Source organism: Ammospiza caudacuta, chromosome 12, assembly GCF_027887145.1.
Source record: "Ammospiza caudacuta isolate bAmmCau1 chromosome 12, bAmmCau1.pri, whole genome shotgun sequence".
Classification (NCBI taxonomy): Eukaryota; Metazoa; Chordata; class Aves; order Passeriformes; family Passerellidae; genus Ammospiza; species Ammospiza caudacuta.
This window is the reverse complement of record NC_080604.1, coordinates 11,402,287-11,426,525: the sequence shown is the minus strand read 5'-3', so window position 1 is coordinate 11,426,525 and position 24,239 is coordinate 11,402,287. Positions and strand designations below refer to the sequence as shown.

Genomic DNA, 24,239 nt, shown 5'->3' with positions numbered 1-24,239 from the left:
TCTTTGGAGTGCTCAGAGGGACAAACAGTCAGAGGCTGTACAAAGACTGAAATTGCTCCAAAGCCTTGTCATAGCTGCTGCATTAATAGCTTACTGCTTGATGGCTTCTTGGGTTTTTACACAAAGATGCCAAATAGCGGATGAGCAAAACCACAGGAACAGGAAATTTACCCTCTTTCCAGTATTCACAGATGATAAAACCTTCCTGACAGTTATTGTTCTGTGTTTTTCAGAAGGGATGAGGAATCCACTGCCACCCAGCACTGCAGCATAAAGCAGCCATCTGATGCCCAAAATCACAACTCTCTTGCCAGGAAATTTGCCATACTAATGCTGCTGCCCTAAGCAGCTCAGTCTTTAATCTGATTTCTTTGTTTCTTATTTCAGGCAAGCTGCTGTAACAGCAATGTTCACTGAAGGCTGCTAAGCCTCTTGGCATGTCTGTAAAACTCAGGCGTGTTAGCAATTCTCTAGCTGGCCAGAGTCCTGCCCACTTGCATTTAAGGAGGACTTTAATGTGTTTGTACTGCTCTGATATTGCACAGATCAGGGTGTAGTTACTGTTTTATTTCCCTAGCTGAGCTAAGTAAATATTGATAAAGATTTATATGGCCTACTTTCACAAGGAAAGTAAATCTTTGTAAGTAAAAATTCAAAGTGAAGTTCTAACTTGCTTTTTTTGGAGCCATGTGTTCACTGTGTATTTAATCATATTTCTGTTGTTATTGGATTTACTGGATGCATTTTATAAAGTGCATTAGGAGATCCACAGGGATGTCTATTCAGAGGATGTGACCCAGCAGGATTTTTTGGCCAATGATGGAAATAGAAGCCAGATCAAACCAAGCCTGTTAAATTTTAGCATTTAAAAAAGCCTTCTCTGAGATTGAGAGATAAACAGTAATCAAAGGTAAATAAAAAGAAGTGATGTATTGTAATTTATATCTAGTCTGGATTTAAACTGCAATTTTTACAAGGAAAGAGATATCAAGAATACATTTTGTATGCCCAACCTGAATCCAAACCTGAAATTATCCATCTGCTGAAAGTCACTATCATTCCACTGAAAAATATGGGTGGATAAATTCTAAAGGGACTAACTACAAGGATCAACATAAAACTCACTGTTGAACCACCCATAAAGATCATCTGCTCAATTTAAGCCATAATGGTTTTTTGAGGGATCTCAAATCTACACAAAATTCCATGTCAGTAAATCAGCCGAGACAAAACTGGAGTCAGAAAACAGTGGAAATATAGCTGCCTGGGGACAGCCCACAGGCTGACTGCAGAAGTGCTGGTCACTGGGTTAATGACACATTGAAACCCTTTTGTAGTATGGGGGAAAAAAAAAAATCCATTAAAAAACCTACAGAGACATCTAGCTCTATGACCTAACAGCTGCAGTTGTCTGCCATACAGTGGATTATTATGGAGATGAGCAAGCATGACAAAAAGGTTACAATAATGGAGAGATTTTAAAAATGGGAGACTGGAAATACAATGCTGTTTTACTTGCAAAGTGTTTCTCATGCAAGTGTCCCTGGGAGATTTTTAAAATAAAGTTTGAATGAAATACAATAAAAATCAAATCAAAGCCCATTCACTACGTACCAAACAGAACAGCTTAGGTTTCAGATTTGGTTTTAAAGCCAGGAAGACAATTTACTTGATGAATTTCTGCTGCTGCTCAGAATTCCAGAAGAAAGAAAAAGACAGTTGCTCAAAAGGTAGTTTACAAAGAGTTTGGATTTAAAAGCTGATGTTGTCAAGAGATGAAAATTGAAAGAATCACAGAATTATTCAGCAAGAGCTTCAAATATCCATAAAATAAACAGAAATCAGTTCTATTCCAGGATCAAAAGCAGAATTTTACATGTACAGCATTTTCTTTTCAAGCATGCACATGATAATTACTGCATGCAGAAGTGTCAGTGTATTACAGGTTGAATTTGCATGAAAAAGCCATGCAGCTACAGGCAGAGCTCAGCCTCACTCTGTGTGCACCCCACCAGTACAGCTTTGTGTGTAACTCCACAGCCCTGGGTGCATGAGGTTATTCAAATTCAATATCCAAACACTGATTTGAAGCACAACAGGTGGTGCTGAAGTCCAATGTTCACGTTGTTATTTGACCACTGTTGGAACTTCCCAGCTGGACTCGAGGGAGTCAGGTAACATTTGCTGACTTGAAAACCAAACACCTCCTCTGGTGGTAGGTTTCCATTCCCGAATACAGGTCCAATGTGGTTGCAGCCCAAAAGGTATTTCTGCTAATGATTCATAAAATTCTAGATGAAATTAAAGCTCCGTGCCAAAAGCTGTCTCTGCAAAGGTGTAAAGGCTCTCAGGTTAATAGTGGTGATTTCCAGCCCTGGCCAATTTCCACGTGGGGAATGTTACAATCAAGCTGGCAGTGATTTTTATGTAAATTGGTCCATTATCAGAGCTATATATATCTGGTTACTGGGCCCTTAAGGGAAATTGGCATCAGTATTTGCAAGACAAGCACTTTTTTCCTTAATGTTCCAAACACTGTTGTTTGTTGGGGTTTTGGGTTTTTTTAAACAATGGTTCCAGGTCAATAGTTTGATGACTGAAAAACAGATCATATATGTAAAAGCTAGTTCTTAATACCCAGAAATATGAAAACATTTGGTTTTGTTAGGTCTATTATCATTTTTTACACAATCTAGTTAGATAAGCCACAGAAAAACAAGTAGGGCATGAAAAATAAGCAATCTATGAGGGAGAGGAGGGATTTAACATAAATAAAAGCATGCTGAAGGCTTCTGAAACCTTGAAGAAGCTGTGAGAGAACACATGGGAAGCATTTAGATGGTACAGAGAGTTTAACCTTGTATTAGCTGTAGGCCTGTCAGTCTTGCTGCAGTACTCACCTGCTGGTTCACCGTGGGCAGGTACAGTTTGCACAGAACCAGCCATCATCAGTCTAATCTGGAGTTCTGTGGCCAGCACTCACCAACACTGCATCCCCCAGGGAAGGGTGTAGAACCATTTTCATTCCTCTTGCATATATTGCAAGTGCCCATATTGCATGAGCTGGTGGTGGTAAGTAACTCTCTGACCTTGCTGGCTGATCTGCATAATTTTACCGTAATTTGTCATAATTTGTCCCCTCCATGGCATGGTTTAGCAAACAGAAGGTAGCTCGATTACAGAGCTTTTTCTGAATCAGTAGTGCTGCTCTCATTGCAAAACCACACATTACCTTTTGTTTCTACTTGAAATATTGAGGTTTCATGGAAAGATGCAGGATGGAACAATACTCCTATTGCAGTTTTCTTGTTGTTCTTTGACAGGATCAGGGTTTAGCTACTGACTCCTTGTGCTACACAAAGTGTGTGTTATGTAGAAGGTCTCTTTTATCAGAAGCAGAAATCAGGATCCTCATTACTGAGCAAGCACTGCTGTAATGCTGCCAGCTGGGAGCACAGCTTGTTAAAGGTACAGTCTTGTACAGTATTTTAGACACCTTGTTAAGAATTGCCATAAATACATGGAATAAAATGATATTCTAGGAACACCTGGGTGAACAAATTTGAGAAATAGGGAGGTGAGTCATAACAGAGTTCAGGACCCAAAACACTTTGTGCAAAGCAGTAGCAAGATATTCAGTTAGCCTCTCATGTCCTGATAATGATATTGGAAATGCTTTTGTGCACTGCAATTTTGGTCTTATGTCTGGCAAACTTCTTTTGATGTATTCTATTTGATCAATGGTTTGGATATCTCACTTTAGATATTGAAATTGGATTTTTGTTTCCAAACAGGCACAGGTATGAAACATCCAAAGGCAGGGCCCAGCACTTCACAATCATTGAACCTCATGCAATTGGCCTTGGCCCATCAGTCCAGCCTGTCCAGACCCCTCTGGAGTGTCTTCTCTGGCAAATCAGCATTCCCACCAAGCTTGGTGTCATCTCTGCAACTTCCTGAGGGTGCCCTCCACCCCCTGGACCAGATGATATCTTTTATGAAGATATTTAACAGAACTGGCCCCAGTGTGGAGCCCTGGGGAGCACCACTTGTAACTGGCAGCTGCTTGGGGCTCCTCAAACTGGGAGATTTTCTCCTGATTACAGACTACCAGGGAGATTCTAGCTCTGTGGAATCAATGGAGTCTGGCTATTGGATTAAAGGAGCTACCAGCTAAGTCTCTTTTAGGTTAGTAGCAAACAATTTACTTCAGGAATGTTGTCTACTCAGGGTTTCCTGAAGGTCATCCTTATGTCTGTGCCCCATTGTCACTCAGATCATGAACTACCACTTAGTGACTCGTTTCACACATGCCACCACCCCTAGAGCCCATGTACCTGCATAAATAAACCTTTAGGGACATCTAACAAGCACCTGTCAAACAGCCTGAGAGACAGCATGGGGGAGGCAGGCAAAGGGGATGTCAAGCATGTCACACTTGTGGTTGGTCCCTGGAACACTCTGTCAGAGCACTGGAGCTGCTCCATCTGAGCAGGATCTCATGGAGCTCCCCACGTGATGATCTTTCAGGGACTCACAGTACAGCTGCACTCTCAGAGGGGTCACAGGGATCTCCTGCAGCACCCTGAGGGCCCAGGGATCTGCCTGAAAGAAGCTCAATGCAGGACTGTGGGCTGGGTCACATTGCACTTAACATAAGGACTTCTGGTCCTGAAAGTGGCCCTTGGGCATTGATGTACTGTAACAATTAAATAATGACACTAATGAAACTTGCCAGCACAGTTGTGTGCATTTCATGCAAGCTGAGAAGGCACCATAAATAAAGCAGCTCTTCCACCTTGTGGTTACACAGACAACTGCTGGCAGGGAACTGGATACCAACACTGCAGTTAAACAGAGCCAGGCCATGTGGCTGTTGCTGTCTTCTTGTAGACTGATGCTACAAATATGAGCTAGCCTTGATTTGTAAGGTGAATCCCCGTGTGTATGTGCGTGCACTCACACAGGTGTGTACAAACATCAGCTTTGCAGTGCCCTCGGGCCATCCCAGCCCACAGCATGCCAACACTGGAAGGATTCCTTCATCCTCCCTGCTGAGGAAAGGTCCTCACTCAGCACAACAGGCAATCTGGGCACACTGATCAAATGTGCTGGTGTAAGAACAGGGCGTGAGCAAGTCACAGACGTGAAAAATTTGATTTCTTCAAGGAGGGATTGTAGCTGGTTTCTGCAAGCAATGACTAGAACAAAAAGGAACCATTTAAAGGCAGACACAAATTCATCTATGCTGGTCTCCCCATTTCTACACTCTGCCCCCATTTTCTGCTTTTTACCTCTGGCTACTGAAGCAATCATGTAGTCTTTGCTGTTTGCATCAGGGCACAACTCAGCACCTGCAGTCAGTCACCACAGAGCAAAGCTTGATTTGCAAAGCAGTAATTAAATGTCAGCTTTGCACTAATGCAATAGAGGTATATTGAGATAATTTTGCAGTAAAGGCTGAAGATTTGCGCTGTGTGACACTGGCTAACAAACTCCAGTGCCAGTAAGTGAATACTACTGTGTTTAATGGTCCTAAAGTACATTATTTCTGGAGCAGGATCAGCTTGGTTATATGAGAGACTGATTTAGTTTGAAGAAGAATAGCAAAACATGAAAAGAACAAGCTGTTTTAAGTCTACATCTGCTTCTCAGATGTTGCTGCTCTCTAAAGAGCAGTTTATTAATTACATGCTATCCTCCTCCTCTTCATCACCAGCATCATCATCATTCCAGCTGTACCAGCTGGCACCACTCCACGCTGAGTCTTCTTGCAGTAGTAGGTGCTTCCAAAACAGTGTAAAAATCAGCCCTAGAGTATAAAATTCCATTTTTGTCACACTGTCTGCAATTAGCTGCCAAAACAGTTCCCCAGGATAAACTGTCAAGGTCAGGGAGTCATACCAGGCCAAAATTTGATTCAGTGTCTCACATGGCTTTACTGAAATAGTGCACCAAGAACTGTATCTTCAGTTTCTTTTGCTTTTCACTTGAGCAGAGTGACACTTGATTATACAAAGGAGCTGAACTTGTTTCCTCTTTATATATTTTTTACCTCAGTTGGCAAAGCAGTTTCCTTTTCTCTCTCTAAGATCTAAGGAAAGCTTGCTTTCAGGAACCACTATTTCCACCTAGAACTGAACTTCAATGGCAAATTTCACTTGAAGGACTGTACCCTCTTCACCCAAAATGTGAAGCTGTTTAGGCCCAGGATGGACAAAATACAGAGGTAGGCAAAATCTAATGAGTTTTCATCCTCCCTAAGCAGACAATTCTGTGTAATTATACTTTTTTTTTTTACAATAGACAACCAAATTATCTTACTGTCTAAAATTATTTAAAAAATTAAAAACAGGAACACAAGAAGTCTGACAGGTGATATAAGCATGCTAATAACAGTCTATTAAACTTTTTTTTTTAATATTTTTATGGCACAGACAAAGTTTGCTTACACAAAAAGCATGTGTGACTGTGCAAATTCTGGCACCTCATTGCATGCTTCTACCATCAATCCCCTGATCACTGCTGTGCTTCCCTATCCAGACTCCCAAAGAGCCATTGCTGATTCTCCCTTTTCCACTTATCAGCTCTGATAAACCAGCACAGTGCCCACGTTACTAAATCAAAACCATCTCATCAAATCAACTCTGCAAGACAGCATGTCACTTGGAAAGCAGTTGTTTTATCTCTAATTAGAAATGGGTGGATTGAAACAAGTTTCAATACACTGGATGTTTTGAAATGAGCAACCCTGGACAAGAGCTAAAACATTCTCACAGCCATTGGCAATGTCTTCAGTAACTCACAGATGAGATGCATGGTTTCAGAATCCTGGAGAAGGGCAAATATACAGACCAACAATAAAGAAACGTTAAAAAAAAATTACATGGAAATTAGGGCTGGTCTTTTAAGGGATGAAATAATCAAACAAAGCATACCTAAGTGCTCAGAAAATATCAGGGAGATTTTGTGGAAACAATTACACACTTTATAGAGTGTATACACTGACTTTAACTGCTTTGTATCAGCACCTCTGTTTGCTTTAATCTTTCCCTTGACTTGTGTTTACCTTCCCTTTCAGACTGCTGCTAACTGCCCCTGCAGAGGCCTGGAAAGCGCACAGAACATTGAGTGCTTCTGGCAAGAAACACCTCAGACAATCAGCCCCTGGAGCACGTGTCCCTTGCTGGTGCTGCCGGGTGACAGTGACATGTGGCTGGCCCGTCACTTCCTTGACACGCAGCCCAAATTTTCACCAATGTTTCACATTTCCACCAATGTTTCACATTTTATTAAAGCCCAGCTGGATCTAGGTGCGTTACACACGGCGCCTCGAGCAGGCAGGGACTGACTGTGGGACACTGATACCTGGAGCTGTCTGACATGGTGTGAAAAATGCCTATTTTATGATTGGCTTTTTGCAAATATTAAAATGAATATTATATGTGTTGTGTTAGAAAGAGATGCTGTATTAATTCTCTTAAGTAGTGTGTTAAATACAGTTTTAGGTTATAACAAAATGTTAAAATAGAAACTGTGCTATGTAGGATACTTTTTTTTAAAGAAAGGACTTGCAGTGAGATAGCAGCCACAGGACACCTAAATCTTTCAGAGAAAGAGAATTTATTTGTCCATTATCAGGAGAAACGAACTTCTTCCCTCCTCGTTCAGGCAGGACGACGCTGTTAGGATTATGAAGAAGAAGTTGACGAGGACCAGACAGAATTCTGTATTTGAATGCAATTTATGCATCATGTATGAGATGTATGAATATGCAACAGGTTATTGTTTTTCAGGGTTAATCCTCTGTTAACATGTGTCCGTTTTCAGGCTTATGCTGCTCAGAAAAAGTACCCAGACGTCCGTAACTCTTTGCTTCTATTGTCTCATATTGTCCTAATTCAAATTATCCAAATTACTATTACTCTAATTGTATTACTATTTTATAATAACTTTATTCCTACTAAACTTTTAAAATTTTAAAAACAAGTGATTGGCGTTTTTCACAATGGGACACCCAAAATACAGGGTGAAGCTGTCACCTGAGTTCCCTCTATGATACAGATAAATACCTCTGGAGGATGACTCAACTCATCTGAAAATATGTGAGATGCACAGTGATTTCTCCAGAGATGAAAGGTAAGCAGAGTATTTCTCTACTTGTATCTCCATTAACCACGGAGTCCAGAGAATGACCTACACAAATCATTTCTACATGGCCAGAGGAGCTGAGACATTTGCACACAGCTGCTCTTTCTGCCACCTGACGCACTTGTTGTGTGGCAGGTGCCAAGAGATTCTTACTGCACAGCAAAGCCTACAACGTCCTGCTACAAAAACACACAACCAGGAAACGAATTTTAAGTGTTTATTTATGTATTTATCTGTTGAAACCTCTTAAACCAGCGCGACGCTTTGTGGTAGCCAAAACACGCGTCCCTAACACAGGAGCCAGTCCCATACCATATCAAGATGGCGGCAGGCAAGGACTACAATTCCCGTCAAGCCGCGCGCCGCTATGGGCGGCACCCGCGCCATGGGGGTTATTGTGCTCCCTGACCGCAGAGCACGATGGGAGTTGTAGGCGGAGGGCCTTGTGGCCGCATCCCGGCGCATGCGCGGCGGCGGCGGCGGCGGACGCGGCGCGTGGCAGGAAGCGGAAGGGGGCGGCCGCGCTCGGAGCCTGACGTGTCCCTCCCGCCGCGGCCGCCGCTCGCTGCTGCTCGGCCGGCGCCGCCATGGGCAGTGAGTACCGGGGATCCGCGTCCCGCCGCTCCCCTTGCGCTCCTGCTTCTCCCCTCTGCCCGGGAAAGAGCCGCTCCCGGGGGTGGCAGCTCATGGCGGGGAGGGAACCGGCGCCGTGTGCCCCGTGCCGGGCGCTGCGGCGGGCCCCGCCAGGCTGAGGGTGCCGGGCGCGGTGCCGGGTGGCGGGGCCGATGTCACCTCGGGTGTGACCCCTCAGGGACAGTGGCACAGGGGTTACAGACTGTGCCTGCATCCCGCGGTGATCGATCCGTGCGAACCTGCAGGAAAAGCTGCTTGGGAGGCGTCTTAGTCGATTGCTGTGTTGCTGTAGACCTTGATTTGGAGAGACCTTGATTTGAATTAAATTGAATATCGCGGTCCGATGTAGCTTTTCAGATATAATCGTTTGAAATTAAGAAAATATCTTTTGTGGTCAAGTCTTAGCTTGCTGCTGAAGTTGCAGCCTTCCGTGGAAAGGCAGCAGTAGTTTCAGTTCTGCACTGTTGTATTCTTAGTTCAAATCACTCCAAAATACGGATGCAGCTCTAGATTTGTCCTTGCGGTTTTAGAATTAACTCTCCCAATTCAGAGCTCTCTGCTTATGGGAGACCTTGTGACTTTGCAAATCCCCTCTTCATTTAATGCTTATTTTAAGACAGACTTCTGACCTAAGGATGTGTCTTTTTTTGCTAGAAGGGGATCATGGCATGAGATATTCTGTAGACTAACTTCAGTTGATGTTTCTGAATTGCTTGGGTAGGAACTGTTAAGTTGTATGGCCCAAAAGTGTGTAGGAATTCTTAAACTATGGCTGAAAAGTACTATATATATATAATACCCAAGGCAGTTTTTTCTCTCTAATATTTGGCTGAGGAGAAACTACCATGAAATAAAAGTTCAAGGGTATTGGTAAACTCGTGTAAAGCAATTAAAGGTTTTTTTGGTGCTGTCAGCCTACTTGGTGGAATGGGAAAATGCTTGATTTTCTTTAATTCTGTTCCTAGTCCATACTGTACTTAAAACATGTTAGCTTAATGTCTGTGTAATTAGAACAGATAAGAATTTAATAATACAAAACATACACCCTGCCCCAAACTAACCAAACAAAATTTCCTCAGATTTGGGACTTTTATTTAGAGTACATGTTCAAATTCAATTCAGTTTGAGCTTTTTAGTGTTCATTGTGTCTGTGTGCTCACTTTGTCTTTTAACTTATTTCTGTACAGTAAAATTCCTTGAAGTGATCAAGCCCTTCTGTGTTATCTTGCCTGAAATTCAAAAGCCAGAACGGAAGGTAGGTTAATAAAACTTACTTCCTAGGTTTGTATTTGTGTGCTATAAAATCAGAGTTTGCATTTGTGGGATTTGGGGTTTCTTCCCTGAGGGGAGAATAGCAGATTTAGGTACAGCTGTTTTTAGTGGAGTGCATGTGGGGTGCATCTCATGTGGATGTGGTTGTACAAGAATGAATGGGGTTGGGCAGATTTGTTTATGTCACAGCAGTGCATGGTGAGATGTTGAAGGCAGCACAGATTGAAGTGTAAACTAGAGTAATTTAAAGCAACAACTTTAAAATCTCTGCTTCATAAGCTCTAATCTAAGATTATTTGCTGAGACAAGCTGCTCCCTATTACTGTTTTTTTCTCGTCATAAGCTCTTACTCCTGAAAATGTAACATTCATTTCTGTGGAAGTACTAGAATTACCTTGCATTGACATGAGCTTGTTTATTTGGGTTAAATTTTGAATAAAGCTTTGTAGCTTTCCTTGGTCTTATGTGGGATGAAAGGGATGAACAGTATGTTGTTTTCTTTTGGGTATTCTGTTGTTTGTACCTCCACAAGAAAATCAAATGTGCAGCTGTGAAAGTTTACTTGATGTACTAGATCTTATTATCTTGACAGCTTTATCATCTGTTGTTGATTTTTGGTTTTGTGTTTTTCCCTTTAGATTCAGTTTAAGGAAAAGGTACTATGGACAGCTATCACACTCTTCATCTTCTTAGTATGCTGCCAGGTATGTTTCCTTCCCTTTTTAAGGAAGAGCTGAAATGTTTCAAGCATGCTATGAAGTCTCTAATTTAATCTCTTGGTTGGAAATGCAGATTCCCTTGTTTGGCATTATGTCATCAGACTCTGCAGATCCTTTCTACTGGATGAGAGTGATTTTGGCATCCAATAGAGGTATGGTCAGACTTTCAGGAGGGAATGTTTTTTATCTTGAATCAAAATGGTTTTGGACTTGCATTCTGCTCCATTGTAATGAATATAAAAACTGGAGAGTGAAAAGTAATTTTTCTGTATTATTTAAAGTGATAAATTAGTGTGGCATTGGGAAAGGCACATTCTGGACAAAATGAGTTTATGGCTGACTGTGTGCAATCTATTATATGTAAAAAAATTGAGCTTTTTTTTTTTTTTTTTGGAGGGAAATGGTTAGGAAAGAGAGAGTTCCTAATTACCTGCATTGCTGCTGTTGCAATCTTCAAGATTTGTGTTTCAAAATCATTTGTGTTTCCTTGAGTGCTGTGGTTTCCTGGATGACTTCTTTGAGTCTGTCACAGAGAAGATTGAAATGCACAGTAGTTCATGTAAATTTCATTTTCTTGTAGAGGCTTTCTAATACAGGTGTGAAAGTTAAAATTCATGATAGCTTCCCCAGGAAACAGAAATTTATATAAACTTTCTAATGCAGCTATAAATTAAGAATGTTGACAGTTTCCTGAATGCTCTTTATCATTCTATATCATTTGATATATCAGTTTACATCCTACTTTGTTTTATGTAGAGTAAATATATTCTTGACAGCAAAAAGCCTTTTTCAGTGAGCACAGTATTTTTGAGGTACTGAGGAGTACTACATGTCAAACTGACTTGTAACAAACTTTTGTTATGATTGATAATTTTTACATTTACAGAGATTTGGAGTTTTAGATCTTCTCCATTGTGATGTAAAGGTTGATAAAAACTAACTTAACTAACTGTGTCTGGCAGGAACATTGATGGAGCTGGGCATTTCACCCATTGTCACCTCAGGGCTCATCATGCAGCTCTTGGCAGGTGCTAAGATAATTGAGGTTGGTGACACCCCAAAGGACAGAGCTCTCTTCAATGGAGCCCAGAAATGTGAGTAACAGCTCATGTTGAGCACTGGTGGTTTAGAGTATCTCACCCTGACAGTGGAAAGTGAATTTACCAAGGGATGAGTAGTGCAGTTGGGCTTGTGGGTTTGTGTCATTTTCTGCTGCAGACACCTGCATTTCATCAGTCTCCTACTGACAGCTCTCTGCCTTGTTGGCTGTGAAGCTTGAGAAAGGTGTGAAAAGGAAAAGAGTCAGTGCCATTGGCATTGCTGCTGTAATCTCCCCAGATAAGTGAAGCAGTATAGAGACTGTGGAGACTCAACTTTTGAACTGTGTTAATCTGAGTGTTTCATGGTGATAAAGATGTTGGTTGTAGCTGTTTATACCGTGCAGCTCCAGCCATGGGTCTTTCTCATCAATAAGGGGTCTCTGTGGTCACCTGATAATGACTTCCAGAAAAAAAATTGGGTGTTTTGTAGCTATTTGATGCTGTACACTATTTACTGATATGTGTACTGGAAAAAATTATAAATTGCTACAGTAATATCTTAACACCCCCAGAGTTTTCAGTATCTAAAGCAGCCTTTGGTAACCAAACCCACTTGCTTCTAAGTGCATTTGAACTATCTGTATGTATTTCTATTTTCAGTGCCAGATTGCAGACAGCAAAGTTAACTTGCTCTTGAATTTAAACACGGTGTGACTTATGTATTCCTTCCCAAATGTTGTGGTTTAACCCCATCTGGCAACTAAGTATCACATGGGACACTTGCTCACTCTCCTGTGGGAAGGAGAGGAGAATGAGAAAAAAAATAATAAACCTCGTGGGTTGAGATAAGAACAGTTCCATAACTGATACAAAGTATAATACAATAACAACAACTGTAACAAAAAGGAGAAAGAGAAGTAAAACCTTAGAGAAACAAGTGATGCACAATGCAATGCTGACCACCTGCTGGATGCCCAGGCAGTTCCTGAGCTGAGATCAGCCCCTCCTGGCCAGCCCTCCCTGATGAGCCTGACATTCCAGGGTATGGAATATCCCTGTGGCCACTTAGGGTCAGCTGTCCTGGTCATGCTCCCTGCCAGCTTCTTGTGCACCTGCTGGCTGGCAGAGCAGGGCACACTGAGAAGTCCTTGACTTGGGGCAAGCACTGCTGAGCAGCAACTAAAACAGCAGCACATCAGCCTCTCATGGATTATTCTCATGGAAAATCCAAACCTCGGTACTCTCCAGCTACTACAAAGAAAATTAACTCTATCTCAGCTGAAACCAAGATTCTCTACCAAAAAGTGATTTCTGTTTCTCTAATTGCCCACTGACATAAGGATCCAGGACAAATACATACTTGTTCTTTTTATTCTGTAGTGTTTGGAATGATCATTACCATTGGACAGTCCATTGTGTATGTAATGACTGGAATGTATGGAGACCCATCTGAGATGGGTGCTGGTATCTGCTTGCTTATCACAATCCAGGTAATTTCTAATCTTCTCTACTTACTCTTTCCCTGAAAGGGTCAAAAAATCAGCCTTACGTACAGGCTATCCCTCATGCAGAGCAAAAAGGCCCAAGTGTACTTGCTTCTTCACATATAGCCTAATCTTTTAGTACACATTATTTTTCTAACAAAATGAAAAGGACATGGAACTAATGCTGTATTTCTTTTGTTTGCTGTAGCTTTTTGTTGCTGGTTTGATAGTTCTGCTCTTGGATGAGCTGCTCCAGAAAGGATATGGTCTTGGTTCTGGCATCTCTCTCTTCATTGCCACCAATATCTGTGAGACCATTGTGTGGAAAGCATTCAGCCCCACCACAGTGAACACCGGGCGAGGTAATATGGCACAGTCTGTTTTCTTTACCAATAGTTTGTAAAAAAAGCAACATCTTTTTAATTTTTTTTAATGTTAACTTAATGCCAAATGCTGTTGCTGCCATCTTGACTGTGTAGTGAATCTTGCTAGTGCAGCAGGTGCTGCTGTGCAAAGTGCAAGCACAAAGATATTTTTTCTCAATTTGTAGTATTTCACAGGATATTTACTGAACTTGAGTTTCTTACAGTGCCTTCATTAGAAATCAGCAGTAGTGGACTGCCATTGTATTGTGGCTGCTGTCCAACTTACAAAATATTAGCTGTTTCTTTCTGCTCCTTGCTTTTTGTACACTTTGCCCTAAAGACCTTAGTCTCCAAACTCCATCTGGAGATGATCCTGTTTGCTGCTGTATAGTAGAAAACAGAAGTGAGGTTATGCCATTTGCTGTAATCCAAACAGTAACTTGTGTCTTACCACAACTGACACTAGAAAGCCTGATATTGGGTTATGATTTAGATTCTAGGCCACTACAAGGGGATTTAAAAAAAATTTGGAAATAACATAGCTGACATGAAGGGTGTAAATATAAAAGTCTGATAATGTGCTCAAGATGCAAAAGACTCAGAGCAATCCCATTCTGAATCCTGTAGTGCAGAAATACACTTAATGGGACAAAACACTGAAACTTGGAGATAATCACAGCTCACCTAAGTTTTTCTTTTCCTTTCCAAGGCATGGAATTTGAGGGAGCCATCATTGCTCTGTTCCACCTTCTGGCTACTCGCACAGACAAAGTCCGAGCTCTTCGTGAGGCCTTTTACCGTCAGAACCTCCCCAACCTCATGAATCTGATTGCCACCATCTTTGTCTTTGCAATTGTCATTTACTTCCAGGTCAGTTGGAATAATGGGGGTTGTAAAACTGTATGGACTGTAGGTCTGAAATTTGCTTCCTTCTACATGACATATATTCACAAGGCTCATTTTTGTACATGCAGCATCTGGTTGTTCATTATACACTGTCTTCTCTTAATCCGTTTCTACACTTATCATAGTCACACAGAAGGCTTGAGGCTTAGTTTGGTCTCTGAAGAAAGAAACAAAAAACCAAATAAAAATACCCCAGATGCATGTGCACATGTGATACTGTATAACCCAAATGCTATTGCTTTTTACTGGGAAACACTTTGAAGTTTTTAGGCCTGTTTGTTGCTGAAGAATATAGGAAGTTGTAATGTTTCTTTTCCTGGATGCTTTGTTCAGTCTTTCTGAAACTTCAGATTTCTTCTGGTCTGAATCTTTCATACCTTCTTGTGTGTGTCTGTGTGTTTAGACAGCCATGCAGTTTTGCAGTTTTTGGGTTCACATCCAGATGTAACTGGGGACTTTTTTTTGAAAACTTTTCAGGGCTTCAGAGTGGATCTTCCTATCAAATCTGCTCGCTACCGGGGCCAGTACAACACCTACCCCATCAAGTTGTTCTACACTTCCAACATTCCCATTATTCTCCAGTCTGCCCTGGTGTCCAACCTGTATGTCATCTCCCAGATGCTTTCTGCCCGCTTCAGTGGCAACTTGCTGGTCAGCCTGCTGGGCACCTGGTCTGTGAGTATTCCTTCTCCTCCTGCATACATCTTTACAAGGGCACCATTGAAATGTGGGCTTGAAGAGATGGTCTCCCAATATGAAGACACACTTTGATGATTGACTTTTTCAGTCATACACTCTGAAACTCCTGAATTAGTAATTAGTTTGAATTAATAGTAGCATATGAGGCTTGCTGTGATGAATGTAAATTTGTGTGCTGCTGCAGTAGTAATGATGCAAAATGACACAAAGGTGATACAAACTTTTCTAAGACTTGGCTTAATGGCTAAGAAATAATGAGAAGATTGATGACTGACTGCTTGCTTTCTTCGTCCAGGACACATCTTCTGGAGGCCCTGCTCGTGCTTATCCAGTTGGTGGACTCTGTTACTACCTGTCACCTCCAGAGTCCTTTTCTTCAGTGTTGGAAGACCCTGTACATGCAGTTGTTTATATTGTATTTATGCTGGGCTCCTGTGCTTTCTTCTCTAAGACATGGATTGAAGTCTCTGGCTCCTCTGCCAAAGATGTAAGTTTAAAATGACAAATTATGTGAGCTTACATGATGAAAACAGATGGGCAGTTGTAAGAATAAGACTGACTTTCTTCTGAAAAGCTGTTCTGCTGGTAATATTGTTGGTAATATTCATTGTTTGTGGAAACAGGGACTGTATCTTTTTTTAATTGAGAAAGATTAGACAGAATGGGGGTAATTTTTTTCCTGTTTTCTTTACTGCTTTTTCAAAACAACATCAAAACTTAAATTGCTTTAATTGGAATTAGGAAATTTAGAACATAGAAATATGTGATCAGTGTGAGAGTAGAAAAGGTAACAGGAGAGGTAGAAACTCTTTCAGTGCCACATGACAGATGCACTGTGTGCAAGGCAGTTGCCACTTAAAAACTTGCAGGTAAAGCTCAGACAGCCATTCCTGACACAGAGTTCTGAGCTTCCTTTGTGGAAAAATTAACTAGAGGTTGTTACTTTTAACTAGAGAACACTGACAATGGAGAATATAATGCAGTGCATTGATGTACTTGAGGCTAGCTTCTCAAAATTTCCATTTGCTACAGGATATTTAACATTCAGGAGCTACATCACCCTGAAATTGGAGTTGGAAAACAAAATGGAAAATTGCTGTCATTGTGGTATATTTGTATTGTGTGATTCTGGGTAGGAGGTGAAGTTTGGCAGCCATGTGGAATGGTTTAATCCATTCTTTTACAAATAAGTAATTGCATAGTTACTGTAACAGTGTGAGCACTCTCTTGTTTTGCATCTTGCTGCTTCTCAGGCATGCAGGGAGGCACTCACAGCCATGTCCAGTCAGGTTTTATTTCAGAGTAAACCAATCCAGTATTCAGAGTAGACAGTTTTTAACACTTTAATACTTTTTCCTGATACTAAATAAAATAATTTTAGGTTAATGCAAAAAAGGTCGAAATAAAAGTTGATAAATCATTAATTAAATTTCCACTGTGTAGTGGAAAGCTGACAGCTTGCTCATCTCAAAGTGTGTTTTCTCAGTGCATAGAGTCAGTGATGAGCACATTCATGTTCCCCTGCTAGAATTTGTTACCCACAGTTGTTAGTGAAGTGTTTGCAGGGCTCTGCTGTAACCCTGTGCAACTGCAGAAATCCAGTTTAAGAATAATGTTCAAAGAAGGGATTCTAAGTCTAGTTTCTAGTGTGGCTCCACAAATAAATAGTTGACTCAACTGAATGCAGGAAACTAAAATGGAATAAACACTTCAAGGAATGATTTTGCAACATCTGCAAAAACCTCATCAGGGGAGAGGTAGATGGGAAAACATGGATTGAATTATGTGTATGAGAGCCTACCAGTATCCAAATTTTCCTTTTCTCACTAGGACTAGAATTATCCAGAAAGCTTTGAATAATTGACAGGTAGAAAAGTGCCTGTGCTTGTAATTTATATGAAGTTAAAATAATGGATGTTTTGAACTCAGATGAATAATGTAAAACACAATCCAAAACACAAAACAATACAAAAAACACCCAACCCCACCACCATTTATTTCTGTTTACCCACAGTACTACATTGCATGGCCTTGGGCAATCACAGTAAATTTGCTTACACTATTCCTTGATTCAATACAGGTTGCCAAGCAATTGAAAGAACAGCAAATGGTAATGCGAGGCCACAGAGAAACTTCAATGGTACATGAACTCAACAGGTGAGCTGCATATTCACTGGCTGTTCGTGCAAGGTGTTATGGGCAAACAAAGGGCAAAGTTTGCTTTGACTTGCATTTTCTAGATCCTAGAACACAGATATTATTTCAGCTTTGATGTCACATGCATAGGACATAGAACTTCATCTCATTAAGGGAAGACTTGTACAGTACAGCTTATTTTTGCCTTGCATTTAAAGAATTTGCCTCAAATTCTGAACCTTTTATTTTCCTGGTTTTTTGTTTTTTTCATTTATGTACTCTACTCAGGGTAGCTAATAATGAGCATTTCAGTGTACTTTACTATTTCAAGCTGACCCAGAAATATTTTCTTACTGTAATTTTTCTTGTGTTATTAGTCTTGAGAGCTGTTTTCATGCAGACCTTGCTTCTAAAACAAGTAGTTACTTAAATCTTCTAGGTGCAGAGGTGGGCGGGGGTTGATGTCTTTAGGTTTTCAGATTTCAGGGCAGGACCTATGTACCCTTTGTGGTACCAAAGGTACCCTTTGTTATGGTAATGTTATTATAACTTTGGATTTCAGTCACCTACAGATGATTTGAAGAGCCAGTAGCCATGAGTTTAATATTTGTGCATAATTGCATGGTGGACTGTAATACCTTCTCCTCTCAGTGTAGCATTTTTTTCTTCTCCAGTCAGGTTGAGCATTTTATATTCTTATCCAGATTGCAGATCCACAAGGGAAGAGAGTATTCTGCCACTGACTTTTTGTTGCTATCTAAGCAAACTCTAATGCCCCTTTCCTATTCTCATTCATGTTTTCCAGGTACATCCCTACAGCTGCTGCCTTTGGTGGGCTCTGCATTGGTGCCCTCTCTGTGCTGGCAGACTTCCTGGGGGCAATTGGCTCTGGAACTGGAATTCTGCTCGCTGTCACCATCATTTATCAGTACTTTGAAATTTTTGTAAAGGAACAGAGTGAAGTTGGCAGTATGGGAGCTCTTCTTTTCTAAACCTAGCTTCTCATGGACCCAGGAAAGAGAGGAGGGACATTCTCAAAGTGTAGCCAGTCAGGAGAAAAGAAGTACCATAAACTTGATAGTGTCATTCTATAGAAACGCATATTTTAATAATGTTTCCAAAGCACATTCCCTTATGTTCAAACTTTTCTAGCATACTCTTTGCATTTTATAAATTGATGAGGAAGATGTGCAAAAAAATTTTTTAAGAAAATTGTTTTTTAATTATGTGTTAGGAGGGTCAGTTTTCTGACTTGGATTTAGTTGAATGACTCCTAAAAATTTTTTGAGCCCCTTTCACATTTAGTAACCTGAAGCCTTTACAGGTTTTAATTAATGTTTGTTAAATGAATTTTTGGAAGGGATTTTTTTTCCATTTAACTTGTTTTTGCAGCTCCTTTGCAGTAATGGTGAAAAAAAATCTCTCCATCTGACGCTCAAGTTCCATAATTACGGTTGTAAGCACAAATGGTGTTTCATGTGTTAGGGGTTTCTTTTTTCAGTATGGCAGATTTGAAAGGCAGTTGTTTCTTTTTACTATGATACAATATCTATAATTCCAAATGTTGTCTCGTGTAATTACTACACTAGACTTTGTCAGCTGTTGAGTATTGGCTTGAGACTGTTTTCAAGTTTCTGTGTAAGAAAGGGATGTGTCCTTTCCCACCACCTCTCCTCCACAAGCAGAAAACTCAGGTAAATCTAGATTCTGCCAGAACCTGTGCCTAAGAGTTGCTACTTTGACACTTGGTTAAACCAACTTTGTAAAGCCTTCTAATTAGTCTTTATTGCCATTAGTGGCTGTGCTTCTAGTTCTCATGTCAGCTGAAAGGAATGAGTGTTATGGCTGCTTAGATGCAAATCTGCCTGTGCTCTTTGCTAAAGTGAAGTTTCTCTCCCTGATAATGAATTCTGGTCACGTAGCAATCAGGATGTTATCTGATTACTCATATCTAGTGAATTTTGAGTCTCATTACCACAAAAGAGTGGAAAGAATGGATGCTACTTGTCTGCTTTTGTAGATCTAGATAGGAAACCCTTGTCAGATAACTCCACTAAGGGGCTTATGTAGAAGGCTTTTCCATCCTATAATCTCTTGGATTTGAGTGGTACATAGGCAAATACTCTTTCAGAAGGTATTGGGATTCCTTTTTTGAAGATCACACCTTCAAAATGGAGAGTTTACAGTTAAGGCTGTAATGGACCATAATAAAACTTAATTTTCCATTTTAATTTCGGTTGTCAGTGCTAATCAGGTGCCTAGGACCAAATGCAAATATTTGTGTATGAGTCTTGTAAATGCACTTCTCCTCAATCAGTATTGGACAACATGGAAACCAGAAGGAGGAGTTGTGGCTGCTGGAACTTTTCTTTACACTGCATCAACATGCATTCTGTGCATTTGTGCATGTTGGGCAGACAGTCCTTGAGTCACTGTTCCTGCTGGAGTGGTGGGACTCTGTTACACACCCAAGGAGCACAGATGACATCCAGAAACCTTGTTAATACCCTGAACTCAGATACCAAACATGTGGGAAGTCTGCAGATGTGGAATGAGATGCACCTATCAATGAAAGCCAAATGCCCGGGATGAGGATCACGATTGGAAAAGGAATAAAAGAATTGGGATGAAGTATCCATGAAATTATCACTGTCAGCCATTCACTATGATGTCACACTACATTGAATAATTTTTGTGGTTTTTATGAAGTATTAATGCACCACAGCACAACTGTGATGTGAAATGGGGACAGTGACAAAGTGGCATTAAAAGGAAAGAGTTCTGATACAATTCTGCTTTGGGGATTCTGTTGTTGTTTTTCCAGGAAACCCAATACAAACTATTTTAATATAAAAATACTCCACTTCTGTGCATGCTGCTCTGGCTGGGCTGGAGCTGTACTTGTATTTTTGGTCATATCTGTTTGAACTGGTTGCAGTTTAGACCATTTGCTCTATGGTATCTAAGCAGCACTTGTTCTGTGCATCTGTATTTTTGTGGTCTAGTGGTGAATCTTTGTTATCAAACACCTATGTCCTCAAAGCAGAACCTGCTGGCCATACAATGGATGTTCACAAAAAGAAATAATGCCTATAAAATCTGCTTTATAATGAAATAAAGTACATCTTTGGAGCTAGTGCTTGGCTTTTGGTGCTTGGATACTGTTAAAATTCTAACACTTGTGGAGTAAGGTTACCCACCTATGACACTGAGATACTGGTACCCTCAAAACACCTGATCAGAGTGTCAGTGTGAAATAAAGACAATTTGTATTTGCTCCAAGGACTCTCAGTAGTGGGTTGCCAAAATTACTGGATCCTGACCATTCCTTTGGGCTTTTTTTTTTTTGAGTTGCTATTTTAAAGGCACTGCACAAGTAAATAGAAGGTGAGTGGGGTAATGATGCATTACTTTAACAAAAACTATTTCCGTTAGAGATACAATGCCAGTCATTTTGTAGTGTGATAAGACAAGAAAACTTAAAGCTGATGATATTCCCAATATTGTTTTGCCTTCCTCCTGAATAGCTATATCCCAGTACTTGAAAGCAAATTTACCCAAAATACTGTTACTAGATGCAGGAAGTTCAGCCACGATTTTGGTTGTGTTTGAAGCAGCCTGATTTCTCCCTTGCTGTTTTATTTTCCATCAGGAGACTTGCACTGATGACTCTGGTTGCTGTGGGAGTTTTATGTCATCACACATATGATCACAGAAATAATTGAGGTCACTGTAGATGTGATGAGTTATGTGCAAGAGCTGGATGAGAACCAACACCAGGGCAACATCTGACATCTTTCTGCTGGGGCTGTTTTGTGCAAAATTCTTGATGTGTCCTTTTCTTCTGCACTGCAGGTTTCAGGTGAAAGTTTCTTTAGCATTTAAGTGCTGGCTGTTTAATTTTTGTCCCTTTTGTCATTATTCATGAAGCTTTAAAAATCGTCTGGTTTATTCTAGTTCACTTACTCTTAGGGCCTACTTCCATGTAATTTTGAGGTGGCAGACAAATGGACTTACCTTTCTAATTTCTCAAACATTTAAAAAGAAATTAAATCGTTTTAGTTGCAACTGTAAAGGTTGTTGTTTGAAATGTTTCATGACTGTGCTCCCTGATTTTTTCTGGGGATAACTCTGTCCCATACTGTAAACAGACTGATTTATGAAATTTGTGATTTAGGTTTTTTTAGCCAGCTTTGGGAAAAGGAGGAAGCCGAGTGGCCCAGTGACTGCTTGTCCTAACTGTCCTCTCTGGAAGGAGGAATGACAAGCTTTAGGTGGCCCTGCATTTCCCCACTGCTGTGGGGAGGCTCCGAGGTTGCTGGCAGCTGTTTGCTCACGAATGTGCTGTGACACTGCCGGGTTCGGGCCAGCATCCCTGCCTGCATCCCAGACCTGCTCCGGGGGCTGCTGACTGCGCCCTCCAGCCCTTCCCGGCCCGGCTGCCTCCCTGCGGCTCCGTGCGGGCTGTTTCACCCGTGGGGAAGGGACAGGACAGGGACAGTGTCCCTCTGGGCAGCGAGGGACACCGGTGCCATCCCTGCTGTACCCGGTGTGCGCTTTGCCTGTCCTTCAACCTCCTTTCCCCGCCGCTCCTCTGCCGGGATTCTCCTGCCCCTAAAGGAGATGCGGGGCTGGGACAGCGCCGGGGGCTGCGGCTCCAGATCGGATCCTCGGTCCCGGGACGGCTCCTCAGCCCCAGAACGGATCCTCGGTCCCGGGACGGCTCCTGAGCTCCGCCGAGCCTCCCGAAGCCCCGAGCCCGGCCCGGAGGCTCTGCCCGCCGGGTGGCAATGTTACCCTGCGAGTCAAACGCAGCGCTCGGGATCAGGGAAAGACAAATCCAACCTGTCCCAAATGTGTCCTTTCCGTACAATGTAAAAAGTTCGGAGCAGAGTTTGCTAATATTTACTTAAGCTTCCTGGAGCTGCGGCCATGCTTGAGGTTGTTTTAAGATGAAACGCTGAAAATAATATGTTAGAGCATTTATAATGTTTATAATATTGTCTAATATATTTCAATCATGCTGGGTGCCAAGGGGCACTTGTCTTCTTCTGCCACTTAAGCCTAGACTGAGACAGTCTATGGGATTGGAAAGAAGACAAGAAAAGAAGCATTTAAAAGCAAAATCAATATTCTAAGCTGGGGACCTAATTAGTCAGCTAGACTTTAAGCTCTGGTTTATAATGTGCTTCTGGATGGATCTGCTCAAATTGAAACTCTTCTGTGGGCCAGGTTGTAGCAATCCTCTGGCCAGTGCCAGCGTGGTTCCAGCCAAGCTGGCAGCATTTGGCAGAAAGGAAATACCCTGACAATTGGCACCTCCTTTGGCAGCTGTGTCACACAGGCTGGAGACTGAGGGAGCACAGACATGATACACTTTGTCATCACAGAGGGGGCTCTCAAGGTCAGAGACGGGATGCTGGCTCTGAGATATTTCTTGCCGAAGAACAAGAAGACTGGGCCAATATCTCAGAAATAGGAATACCTGTGAGCTTAAAACAGAGGGAACAAATAGGACAGTGAGGATACATATTTTTAAGAAACTGTTTCAGATATTTTTATATTGCTTTGAAGAAAATCAGGATACATGGCACATACATAAATCCCAGATTCCCCTTCTTAGATATTAAGGCTAAAGTGGATGGTTCCAAAAATGATGTGAGCACGGCTGGGGAATATTAGCTATCTGAAATCTCAGGCGAGTATTATCCACTTTAATCTTCAGCGTGTCTGAAGCTCTCTGATGTTCTTACAGCTCTAATGTGTCTCTTCTTTATACCTGTGGTGTGAAGATTTATGAAAGAAGGCAGCTCCAGACATACAGGAACAAGGTACAGTGAGCAGAACATTCTGCCTGATTAACTTTGCTATATAAGTGTGATTTTTATTTTTGTTTAAATAGCTTCATCTTTTGGCAGTGCAAGAACGTGAAATTGTTGCTGCTGGATTCCCTTGGGCTGCAGAACTGTGCCTAAGGCAGGTAGAGCAAGGGCTCCCTGAGCACAAATGTGGTCACTTACACAAGGATGTGGGATTACAGAGCTCAGCTGCAGGAAGTAACTGGAAGTGTGTGGAGAGAGGCCATGAAGGAGTTGTGGGAAGAAGCAGTGCAGGAGCCAAGGGGCAGTGAGGGGATGTACCCTTGGGAAGCTGGGATGTGGTGGCATGATGTGCCTACACCTAAAATCAGCGCATCTGAAAATGGTCTTGAGCTCCAGGATTCTGAAGAACACCCACAACAAATTGTGAGTGCTTTGTGTGGCTGTGGATGGAGATTAAAATGCAAAGGGGCAGCTGCCTGCTGGATCTCCCCTGCCAGACAAGCCCAGAATACCTGTGTGCTATAGAAATCAATGATTTGTTTAACCTTGGTATTCCAGACTGACCTCACGTTTCCTTAACACTTTCCAAAGTTTTCTTTGTGCTCTGCAGATGTAGAAACTTGTAAGATAGAAAAGTGTATTTGTTTATTCTTTTTCTAAGCACTTTTATCTTGGATATTTGAGGATAAAGCTTAAACTGTTGATTTTTAAGTTATTAGGAGAGCATTTTTTTTAACCTATCGCCCTTGCTTTGAGTGACTCTTGAAAGGAAGAGAGATTTATTGGGGGGGACATGTTAATTTCCTCAAGTAGGTAGAAAAGGGCTGTCTCTTATCTCAGTGCTTCCCATTCCTTAAGCAGAGCAGGCTGGCAGAAACAAGCCAACATTTGGGATAAGACTTAGCTAATTTAGTGATGGAACACAGTAGCACAAGCCAGGGAGTGTGACACTACTTTCTGCAACTGAGGTATATCAAAGTAAACCCAAATATTTTTATTTGGGTTTAAACAC

General features: G+C 41.4%; 1 protein-coding gene across 1 annotated transcript; it reads left to right on the top strand.

The window, feature by feature from the left end:
* The first annotated feature begins 8,666 nt into the window (after nucleotides 1–8,666).
* SEC61A1 (SEC61 translocon subunit alpha 1) lies at nucleotides 8,667–21,409 on the top strand. Its single transcript, XM_058812710.1, has 12 exons — nucleotides 8,667–8,745; nucleotides 9,972–10,039; nucleotides 10,695–10,760; nucleotides 10,849–10,927; nucleotides 11,738–11,869; nucleotides 13,196–13,305; nucleotides 13,508–13,661; nucleotides 14,374–14,534; nucleotides 15,048–15,245; nucleotides 15,565–15,756; nucleotides 17,350–17,426; nucleotides 18,211–21,409. Exons 1-12 carry the CDS (start codon nucleotides 8,739–8,741, stop codon nucleotides 18,395–18,397), a joined length of 1,431 nt encoding a protein of 476 aa, XP_058668693.1. The 5' UTR covers nucleotides 8,667–8,738; the 3' UTR covers nucleotides 18,398–21,409.
* The last annotated feature ends 2,830 nt before the right edge of the window (nucleotides 21,410–24,239 follow it).